The sequence below is a fragment of the Cryphonectria parasitica genome, assembly GCF_011745365.1.
Source record: "Cryphonectria parasitica EP155 unplaced genomic scaffold M406scaffold_7, whole genome shotgun sequence".
NCBI lineage: Eukaryota > Fungi > Ascomycota > Sordariomycetes > Diaporthales > Cryphonectriaceae > Cryphonectria > Cryphonectria parasitica.
The window spans coordinates 463,278-474,540 of NW_024468915.1; the positions used below are offsets into that span (position 1 = coordinate 463,278).

The 11,263-nt window shown below is 51.4% G+C and overlaps 3 protein-coding genes across 3 annotated transcripts; all 3 read right to left on the reverse strand.

Moving 5' to 3' along the window:
* Positions 1–603: 603 nt before the first annotated feature.
* Positions 604–1,974, reverse strand: M406DRAFT_332573 (uncharacterized protein; the record flags this gene model as incomplete). The annotated part of the gene is made up of 1 exon (XM_040920760.1): positions 604–1,974. One exon carries the CDS (start codon positions 1,972–1,974, stop codon positions 604–606), a length of 1,371 nt encoding a protein of 456 aa, XP_040773164.1.
* A 2,001-nt stretch (positions 1,975–3,975) lies between these two features.
* Positions 3,976–6,416, reverse strand: M406DRAFT_347400 (general substrate transporter; the record flags this gene model as incomplete). Its single annotated transcript, XM_040922286.1, has 8 exons — positions 3,976–4,161; positions 4,327–4,477; positions 4,579–4,649; positions 4,723–4,866; positions 4,957–4,961; positions 5,037–5,113; positions 5,200–6,106; positions 6,212–6,416. 8 exons carry the CDS (start codon positions 6,414–6,416, stop codon positions 3,976–3,978), a joined length of 1,746 nt encoding a protein of 581 aa, XP_040773165.1.
* Positions 6,417–9,977: 3,561 nt separating this feature from the next.
* M406DRAFT_357364 (uncharacterized protein) lies at positions 9,978–10,676 on the reverse strand. Its single transcript, XM_040923662.1, has one exon. The coding sequence runs from the start codon at positions 10,273–10,275 to the stop codon at positions 9,994–9,996; it is 282 nt and encodes a 93-aa protein (XP_040773166.1). The 5' UTR covers positions 10,276–10,676; the 3' UTR covers positions 9,978–9,993.
* Positions 10,677–11,263: the final 587 nt, after the last annotated feature.

Consider the following 11,263-nt stretch of genomic DNA (forward strand, 5'->3'; position numbering starts at 1 on the left):
ATCTTGCCCTCCTCCGAGGCGAGGAGAGGCGGGAGGAGCTCTATCTCGCAGCGCCAGGGTCAGGGCGATGTGCATGGCCTGGCCCCGGTTGCGCGTGACGGGGTGGGTGCATAGCATCCTGTGTAACGGGGAAGGTATGTTGGGGATTCGATCGAGGATGACATCAAGATAGACAGCGACGAGGAGGGCGAGCAGGCGGGGTTGGATGATGTGATAGATTTATCATGGTGCAGCCAGTGTTGGGACAAGCCATCATTGTAATAATTATTTTCTGGCTATTTCTCTGGTCTTTTGTTTTCTACAGGAGACAGGAGTACGTTCTCAAGGCACTGTGGTTAAGACCGAGGGGAGGAAGAAAACATTTCATACTTATGATTTGTTTGGAATGGAGATCGAATTTGCGAATACTAAACGTTCCAAGTCCTTATTATGGATAACGAATCATGGGCTTTGAGACCATTCTCATGTAAATAATGATATGGCCATGCTGTTACCATGTGTCTTGACAACTTGACCAAATCTCAACACACCTAGTCCTCTTCATTGCTCCCCCCTTCCCGTATATCTCTGCCACTCGTTATGTACTTGCTCGGTCACCTCTTCCTAACTCCAAGATAGAGCTCGGAACTGGACCTCCTCTGCCGCCTCCAGAGCCAACACCCCAGACTGACCTTCCCGCTCCGGCCTCTCGTTCACATACCACCAATGAAACGTATCCACCACCGTCGCCAGCCTGCGGGACACGGTCTCCTCTCTGGGCTCCCTGAGCACACCTCCAGGGCACCAGAATGTCCTCCTTCCCCTGCCCAGGTCCTTCTTGACGATCCGCCAGGAGGACTTGAGCTTGGGCCGAGGGACCGCCGGTGCCTCAGGCTGAGGGGCGACCTCGACCTGCGGCGGAGAGAATTGGCGCTCTCTCCACTCCGAGACAGTCCGCGCCACAGGCCCTTTGGCGCTGTAGAACTTCTTGTCGGCGCTCTTCTGGTGGTGGTGTCCCTCCGTCTGGCTCTGCTGCTCCTCGTCATCGTCGTTGTCAACGTCACCGGGGACCACGAGGAACACCTCCTTCAGGTTTGGGAAGGCGTGTAAGAAATTTGCGAAACGCTGGAGGTACCAGTCCTCGGAACCGTGCTCGACTGGAGACTCATCGCAAAATGCGCAGGTGTATCCCCGGCCAGATGCGAGAGAATCGTGCTCGAGGAAGGGCCGAGGGACGATGCACCGGCTTGCATTGCTGTGGTATCCACCAAAGGTATCGCAAATTTTAGAATGAACTTCCTCCGTGGTGGCGAAAAGAAAGTCCACCTCGACGGCGATCTTCGTGATGCGGTTAAAGCTGTGCTCGTTGGCACGTCGCTCTTTGTCCAGATCGAGCAGGAACGTGGGCAATTTGGACCACGAGTTCTCGTCGTCGCGGGCTGAGAACTTGAGGTAGACGACGTCGTTCGCCCCATCCATCGTGATGGTCTTGTTGTGCTTGTTGTACTTGTTGTTGTAGAGGTCGTCGCCGAGGTCGATGTCGGTTGGCTTCTTAAGAAGGCCACGCAGTTCTTTCACAGGTAAGCCCGACATCTTCGAGGCATTCTCAAAGGTGTAGAAGGAGGAAGAACAGCCGGCGGACGAGCTGGTGGAGGGAGGCTGGTAATCGATCAGACATAGGCGACTGGGCGTGTCCCATGTATGCATAGGAACCCAAGCCTTTTCGCGGAACTCGCTGCCTGGAGGATTCCAGTACCAAGATGGTTGACCGGGTCGACTCCTCATGACGCTCTCCCAATCGGCGGTGTATGCTCCTGGGTCTGAGCTGAGACCGCGAGGATCTTCCTTCCTGGGCCGCTTCAGTGTCACGCCGAGGAAGTGGATGCCGGGCTTGTCGATGGCATTTTTCCAGATCATGACCTGTATCTCGCGTGGGAGCAGAGGGAAGTATGGGAAGCCTTGAGGCTGGCTGACCGCATCCTGAGAGGCTATCATTGGCGGTTGTACGGTCTGTATGGGAGGGTGAGAGTGAGAGAGGAGAGGGAGATGAAAGAAAAGAGACGTTTCAAAGGGAGTGAAACTGATTCTTAGAAGTAGAATGTGTGTTACTTTGCGTGCTCAGCAAGCAAGAAACAGATTGCGTCAGTCTGACAGATATGGTTTGCCAAATGCCAAATGTTTCGAGGTCAGAAGCAGGAGAAATAATGGCAGGTGCAGGTGAGGGCAGACTTGTTATATAGAAAGTAGGGCAGACCACTACAGTTTCCATTCACGTCTTTAGCTTTCTGCCCAAACGGAAAAAAACTCCACTTATTGGATCAACAATAGAATCAAACAGCCATTGTTTAGTCAGTTCTAGAATATGAATTATTACGTTTGATGAATTTTAGTCCATAGCAAAGACTCGAAAAAATCGAGCAAAAAGGGATTTTTCAACCAACACTGATTCATCATTCCCTCTGCTAATGAATCTTTTTCATTATCATCATGTTTAAACATCTAACGACTGAAGGCTTTTCTTTGTCTGCTCATCTTGAGGCATTTCATGTGGATCTCACACAACATTTGAATATCAAGCATGCAATATGAATTATTGCCTGCCAGGCTGGTGCTTCCAGACAGACTTGATTAGTACTGATTATCACTACTGCTATCCCTTATGGTAGCACACATATAAGTAGCAGCATAGTGAAGTGTTTTGGAGCTTAGGGAATAGCTTGAGCTGGAAATAACTATAGGGCTTAGTTTGGAGCTCAGTAGAAGCTGATCTCATTTAGTCAGTCTTCGCTTTGGCTGAGAAAAATCTGAAATTTGCATGGGCAGAAAAGGCCCATAGTGCTGGGCACTGCGGAACGAAGAAGAAAGGAAAGACAAGCCATAGACCTGAAATATCTGAGGCTACCTACAAGTCTAGTTGTTAGTTGGCTGGCAAGTTCTGCACGGCCCTGAGCCAGTGACTCACTGACTATCTCACATATACTATACTAAATCATCTTGGGCTGTTTGATATGAAGGCATACTCGCATAAGCGTGCACCAGCTGGACCAATGATATTTAGATCAATCTAGTACCACACTATATTGCCAGAATGCACCAGAAGAGTGGTGTGGACAAGAATAGCCAGCTTCTATCGTACTAATCTTCCGTGCCTTTTCCCCAAGCAACTAGGGATATATGCTGAGCACTGAAGAGAATGCTGATTGCAGAGATGTTCAAGGAACAAACTTATGGTAAAATCATTGATAAATCTCAAGAACTATGAATACAATGTTGTCATAGCCCATAGATTACAAGTACTAGTGTAGGCCTACTTTGGCATGCAGAATTGCCATTGATTGCATGGATGGACATGCGCTTGATATGCCACTGTCAAAGTCATGAATGAGAATCTCCGCCCAAAAAAGCACCTACAGTGACAACGCTTTAAGACGTGCAAAGTGATGCAAGAATCCTTTGATGCTAATTCATAACAGAAAAAAGACTGGTCAGATATATACAGAGAGACATATGTGCTTGGCAGCGTCCAAGTCAATGGTTTCTTGAGGTGGCTTGGGGGACAGGGGGCGGTTGTCAAGGGTGTGGCCACAAGACCCTTGCGCCTTAGGCTGGCATGTGATCAAAGGAAGCTTGCAAGTATTTTATCCTCGCACATGATATGTGCAGATGCGTACTTGAGCAAAAAGAAATGCAATGAAGAATAATTAGTTTTGTTCACACTACCTTGACAAGCCCTATTACTTTAGTAGTTTCGGCTGATTACCCGACTATTTTACTTTGCATTCACCAGTTGCTGATCAAGCACAATGTTCAGGAGCTTCAGTGAAAACTTCAGCATTTATGTATTGACGTTTTCCTGAGCGAGAGAGAGGCAATGAATCCTATAATCTTCATGCTCCCAAATACACACAGCTTAAGCCACTACCATGACTTATCACAAACGGCCATCTCTCTTTGAGACCGCCCTTTTCACCCCAGCCAAGACGTCTTTGACGGTCCTTAGTTGAGCTTTTCCTCCGTATGCTCGCCAAGCTTGACCTTTTCGCCGTCCCCAAGATCGCTGCCGCTACCAGGCACACCGTGAGGCGACCCACGCAGCATCTGGTTGAGTCCGATCTCCTGGTTGATCTCCTCCATGCGCTCGTAGTCTGCCTGGGCCGTACCTTCTGATCCGAAGATGACGTCCTACAAGAATAGGGGTGGTTAGTAGACAGTTCTTTTTCTTTCCTTCTGGTGGTAGACAGCTTTCTTGGTGACCACACCAGACCCTTGTGAGGGGAAAGGGTTTGGGATGCCAAGTTGGAAGAAGAAAGAGGGAAAGAGGGCAATGATAGCTATATGACCACTCACCATCTCCTCAAGAGTCAATCTCTTGGTCTCAGGGACGAAGAACCAGATGAATCCAGCGCCGATGAAGGTGAGCACGCCGAACAGGATATACGTCCCATACGGCATCGCTTCGAGCATATCAGGCGTGACTTGGCCGACAATGAAATTGTTCCTGTTGTGACGATTAATAAGAGATCTCAAGTCTCTCAGACAGTCTCGAAATTGCCTTCAATGACGCGAGTACGCAGACGGAAATTAGAAGAAAACCCTTACATCCAGTTGCTGGAAGCACCCAGAGAGACACCATAAGGTCGCGTGCTGAGGGGCCAGATCTCGGCAACGAGCTATTGAATACAACACATCTGTCAGAATATTTCGACATAATTCGGAAAGGGGAAGAGGGATGGGTAGACTGACAATCCAAGCGCAGGGTCCGAAGGAGAACCCGAAGAACACGACGAAGAGCCAGACCATGGCAGCTGCAGCCCATCCAGCAGCTGGCTGGGAGGCCCATTGGTCCATGTTCTTTGCGACAATGATGGCGATGATGATATGGCAGGTCTGGCCGAGCAAGATCAGTCATATACGTAACAGAGTTTTTAATAGTTTTAACACAATGTGATCAAGGGTCTCCCTCTGGGACAGACTTACAGCCACTAAAGAGAAACAAGTTAGTTACTGGCATATATTCTCATAATAAGGATTAGTAGAGATAAGAGGGTCTAACTTACTGCCAATAGCACCAACAGTGAGGACGGGTCGTCGACCGACACGGTCAACCCAAAGAACAGCCGGAATCGTTGCGATGCTGTATTAAAAAGAAAGAAAGAAGAACCGAGTCAGCCCAGAACACACCAACAAAGCAGAAACATCCACTGCTTGGAATAAACTCACAACATCACAATGCCAACCACGCCGGTAGCCAACAAACTTGTCTCGGTGCTCCCCAGCCCCAGATCACTAAAGATAGTAGGGGCATAGTACAGCACGGCATTGATACCCGTCCACTGCTGGAAGAACATGGTGACAGTAGCCACAATGACCCTCCTGAACATGGGCCTCGTCTTGAAAAGCGCGCCGATGGCCACAAACTGCAGCTTGAACGTGTTCCACGCCGTCTGTTCGCGCAGGTGCGGAAAGTGCTCGGCGACAGTCCTCTTCTCGAACAGGCTCTGAGCCTTGATCTCGAGGAACTCGAGCTCCACCAGCTCGTGGTCCTGCGGCAGGCCGCGGAGGGTGGCGAGGACCTTGCGGGCCTCGGCCTCGCGGTCGTGGTGGACGAGCCATCTTGGAGAAAAGGGCATGAATAGCATGCCGAAGAAGAGGACCAGCGCGGGGGCAATTTGCAGACAGATGGGGACCAGCCACGCGGCGTCGCTCTGCGTGGCCAGCGAGGTGCCGCCAATGTAGTTTGTGCCGTAGTCGATCCAGAACGAGATCATGATGCCGAAGCAGATGGCAAGCTGCTGCAGCGCCACGAGCGCGCCACGGACTTCAGGCGGCGCGACCTCGGAGTTGTAGATGGGCACGATCATGGCCATAGAACCAACGCCCATACCGGTGATAAAGCGGCCCGCAAGGATCGAGTTGTGGCCTGCCGAGGTGATGGCGGTCGCCTGGATAATGACACCAACGACAAAGACCGTGACAGCGACGAGGATTCCGTACTTGCGAGAAATGGACTCGGCGAGGAAGCCGGACAGGAGGGTGCCCAGCCAAGCGCCCAGTTCGAGAATCGACGTCAGCCAGCCCTTGAGGGTTTGGGGAGCATTGTCGTCCAGTGGGTCATAGGCGCCCATATCTATCGAGTCCAAAAATATTGTGTCAGCAGGTCGTTGAATTGATCAAGCAGAACACACACGCTTGAAGAGGAAGGAAAAGGAAAAAAGGATAGTGAGTAACCCACGCTCTTTGAAGGAGGGCATGGCGAGAACACCCGAGAACATTCCCTGATTGTAACCGTAGAGAACACCTCCGATGCAAGCAAATGCAGTGATGGCAAAGACACGTCCATTCTTCACCAAAGCCCTGGGCCCAGAGGCGCCCATAAGGGCCTGACGCCGCGACAGAGCCGCATCGTAAACGGCGGCGGTGTCACCACCAGCTACCATCTTGATACACAAGGGATGTTCTATGGTAAGTGAGTGGTTGGAAGCCGTGTAGACTTGCTCGACTCAGAATCGCGGGGGACAAGACAGCGCGCACAATGATATGCGTTGACGAGAAGGGCCGACAAGAGGAGGAGCCAGCAGAGCAGCGATGATCTCTTTCTCCAAAAAAGAAAGGCCGTGTGTCTGATTTTATGTCACTCAGTAGCTGTGCCCTCGTCGTATATCCGGATCTTCTACCGAGGATGGTAGCATATACTCGACGCAATAATGATATCGGGGGTAATAATTAGACCGGCGTCACGACTGACTCCTCTACAGACAGAGCTTGAGTGCCACCCGCACAGGCCATGGAAGCTCTTGATGGAGAGGTGAGCCCCTCGCCATCCTCGGCGCCTTTCCACATCATCCCCTGCTATTCAGAGGCCAGACCGTCAAGTGCCATCCAGTCGTACGATCACACGCTGACGAGGCAGGCTTGTCTCGGTCCCTACAAGGGTGAGGGGTAAAGTGCGAAGCGTATCCGATGCTATTCTCCCGGACCCACTGACAGGAGTCCTGGCTGGCGTTTCTTGAGATCTGCATGCATGTTTCCCGCTTGGCCTGAATGCAACCCAAAGGCTTACTACACAACAGCACACGAGCCAAGAGATCAACACTTTTTGTTGAGGTTCGACTTCGAGAAGAAGAGAGAGACAGAGAGACAGAGAGGACAAATAGCAATCAGCTCTTCCTCGCTGCCCAGATAGGACTCTCATGTCCTCCCTCTCTAGGGATCACTGGTCCTCAGGAGTCCAGCAAGATATCGGTCAATGCCAACTGTCGAGTCTTCGCCAAAGAGCCTCCGCCAAGGACCTGTGGTGGGGCATACTGACTGGGTGCGGAGCATTTTCGTGGCACATGGAAGCTCTTAGCCGGGCTCAATATGTCTGGGGCAGCATTTAGCCTAAATTTCCCCAGGCTGACCCCATAATGATCTCGGCGCACACAGCGCGCTTGCGGTTAATCAACTCATTACATAGACGCGGGTCCTGAGAGTGTTGCCGTTGTCCTGGGTTCGGGTGCCTCGAGATAATGCGTTAGAACCCTACGGTGAGCTCGGAAGAGCACATAGCAAGTGGCGGGACGCGTGACACCATCTCTTTCGGCCCTTTTGTTCTGTATCGGCGCTAGGTGGATAATATCAAGTGATACTATCAAGGTGTTCCATTGGGAGATTGGCAGGTTGCTATGGCTGCGTCTGGCAGCTAAAGCCCTGGATCTCTTGATGGATCGCTTTGTTCTCCGGGTAGAACTGTCTGGTGGCTTGAGATGTCGACTGAGACCTCGGCCGGTGCTCAAGACATGTTTCTTTTTTAGCCGGTATCGCCGTCGTGCTGCGGCTTTCTGGGGCTGACTACTTACTAGCCTTGACCATCTATCAGTTTTTGATCATATTGAAACACCAGAGCAACGAGTATCTTATTTGTCGCAGCTATTTCTGGTCCAGCAAAATAAGCAGCAAACAGCGATGCGCTGCTGAGTAGCCGAGGTCATTCTCTCGTGACACTGTTACACACCTGCAGAGTGATTGGCCGTACAATCCAACTGGGGCTGAGCTCCCGTAGCGCGGTGATTACCCCCCCCCCCCCAAAGAACAGTCTCATGCAGAAGCTGAACAGACGCATCTGACCCCAATCTTCAGATTTCGATGGCGAGTTCTCTCGTATAAAAGGAACTGCGCTTCTGGGTATAAAAAGAAAACGCAATTTCGGTCGCTCTGTGCCCTTGGGCGTGACGTTCTCTACCAACCAAGCTTCTGCCCTGAAACCCTCGGGGCTTGGGTGCGGCTGGCGGCGCCAATGTCGGGGGCGTGAGACTCATACTTGCAGCAGGATTCTGGTGTTCTTGCATTGGGAATCATGTGGTCTAGCCTTTTGCTGAACGTTGCAGTGATACGACGTCGCAGTGACAGCGTTATTCAGCACCACTCGATCAATGCAGCAGCAAAAGGCGAATCCAGACTGGTTTCCTACCGTGTGGTTCATGCTTGGGCGACAGCCAGCTTTATATCGCAACCATGCTCGATCCAAGCTCCAAGGCGGGCCTACAAGCCATGGCCTCTGATGGTCGTTCGCGATGGACAACAAAGGCCTTGGGCAAGCCAGCTTTGACCAAAGTGATGACAACCGAGATAGGAGACTCCGGGACGATGTAGCCAGGCGGTCCGCACGGGTGCCCACGACCAAACCATCCAGCCTCGTCTGCCAGGACCAACTTGGGCCCATAGCTCTCCAGACGTACTCCAGCTCGCGGGACTGGCGACCAAGGGAGACCCATAACATCAAAGAAAGGCAGATGCGCTTGAAAGCTAGCCATTGTTGAGAATTGCATACAAAAGCAATGTGAAAGGGGGGGGGGAGGAAAGCGAGGGAAGAGAGGTGAGTGAGGTAGGATGAGATCACTTACTAGGCGGAGGATTACGCCAATTTCCGATGGACGCAGGCTGTCGCCCTTCTCCTGGCGCTCCAGCGTCGCCCGCCATCTAACACTCGACTCGAATGATGGCCTCCAGAGAGAGGAGGCTCACAAGTGGCCTTTACGATGTTGTGTGTGCGCCGCCTGCTGAGACCAAAAAAGCATCAGAGATTTGCACTTGTAGACAACCACTGTGGGTCTCTTTACCTGGGATTTTGACCAATCCTTGTTCAGCCCAGGCCATAGTAATAGGACGTTGTGGATGCTGGCGAAGCCTTGAATAGAAGTGGTCACCTAAAAGGTCGTTTCCAGGCGAATAGAATGCGGGATCAGACGAGACAGTCCCAGAGAGGCGGCCACCATGATTAGGTTGTTGAAGGGGTGGGTGGGCAGGCAGGATGCAGCCGATCATCATATTCTGGGTCCCGGCCGAAACCACAACCTGCCTTGCCGTGAAGTTGCAGAAACAGATGAAGGGAAAACAAACAAACAAACATTTGTGTCGTGTTTGTTGCTAAAGAAAGCCGGAGGATGAGCGGGTCTCCCGGCCGAGACAAAGAGGGTCGAGATCTGTAGGCCATGACCGTGCAGTGGGGCCTTTCCGAGCAAGATCTGCTGCCCACGTCATCCATGCGAACGTCCAGAACCTCTTCAGACAAATCCCACAACATCAGCCTCCGGAACAGGTTTCTGGATGCAGTCTGAGACGTCGCGCTTCTGTTGCCCAATTCGGTGACTAACCAGGACCGAGCGTTGGTGTGTAGGATGAGGAACACCAAGCAACAAGCATGAAGCCGTCATCAAAATTGTCCCGATGCAGATCGCAGATTGTAGGATGTCCCTAGGCCCAAGTAAACGGTCTAGAGTGTGGCACCTGAGATCTGGTGCGACAGCGGGAACGCTGATGAGCATGAAAGGATGAGCCATGGACATGGACATGCGTATGAGCGTGTCTATACGCAGTAGTGGGTGTCGTAGTGGAGGGAGACAGGGGTTTCATCAGCTCATGCAGCTTGTCATCCTCCCTCCAAAGAACCTTGTTTCCAGATCGGGTCCTAGTTGATCTGAGGTTACGATCCAGAGATGAGAGAACGGGTGCCTAGAAATGGAAATAGAGTCCAAATTACGCAATTGCACAGAACTGTCGTGAATAGACAGAGAGCCCGTCTAGCCCACTGGCCGGGCTCCATGGTGTGCTGTATAGAGTATACCTGTGGGGTGGAGAGGAGGGACATCGAGCCCATCGCTGTCGAGAAGACTCTCTCGGGGAACGGCTCTTGGTTGCCATGTTGCTAGACATCTGGCCAGGCCGAGCCACACGGTGCATGGGCCTGGACGAGAAAGATGGCGGGCCTTTCCGGCAGCCATTGCTTCCCACCTCGACGTTTTTCCCTTCTGTCTTCATAATCCGCCAAGATATCGTGTCACTCTATATGGCTTGTTTCTTTCTCGTGTTTGCATGGTGCAGCATGTAATCTGGGGTTTCTGACCAACATGCAGCCACCCGCATGAACTTTTCTGCTCCTGCTGTCAGTCGCGGTGACGATGATGTCTGTAGTGGTGAGGGTGTTGTTGGGCTAGGCATGGGTAAAGGGTTGTGTGGGCGGAGGAGGGATTGCAGACGATGGATTTCACCAGGCAAGCCACAGAAGCTAAGGAAAAGAGAAAGAAACAAAAGAGGTAATTAAAAAAAACAACAAATAAACAGTGTTGGTAAGCATGGATGAGAGGAAGGAGGAGATACCAGGTATCCTCGCCCCAATACTGGGTAAGATGGTGCTTGCCATACTTTTCGGGAGTTTTTTCTTAGTAATTCGGCCTGGAGAAGGCATAATAGAAGGAAGGCATTAATCTGATGTGGATTCATCTACCACTGCCCAACGCTGCTGCCGTCATAAAAATATGACTGCACTAAGCTGTGGCTAGCCTAGCGCAGACTGTACCGGCAATTTATAGACGCGCGCCTGCCATTTGTACAGCGATGCCTGTACCAAACAGACCCCTGCTGGAACCGGGGTAGCTTAGTAGCTTTCTAAGCTTGTTTTCCCCTGGAGCGATGGATGGGAAGGAGGTGAGATGATGTTACTGTCGTAAGCTCACACAGTTGCTGCCATCAACAAAATTGCACACCGTACAAGACCAAAAAATGGACACGAGGTCCAAAAGTGCAGATTGGTTTACCTAATCCAAGATCCATCATCCACGTTATTTGTTGTCTTTTTTTGTTGTTGTTTCAAAATTGAATCGAGGCTGTGTAGCTCCAGACCTGCTCTTCTCTCTGTGCACCGTTTTGCTACCGTTTTGCCAAGCCGACAACGAAAGGGACCTGTAGCATGGATCGACCGTCCCACATCTCACTACGACATAGCCTGTCCTGTTCAGCGGTTATTCGA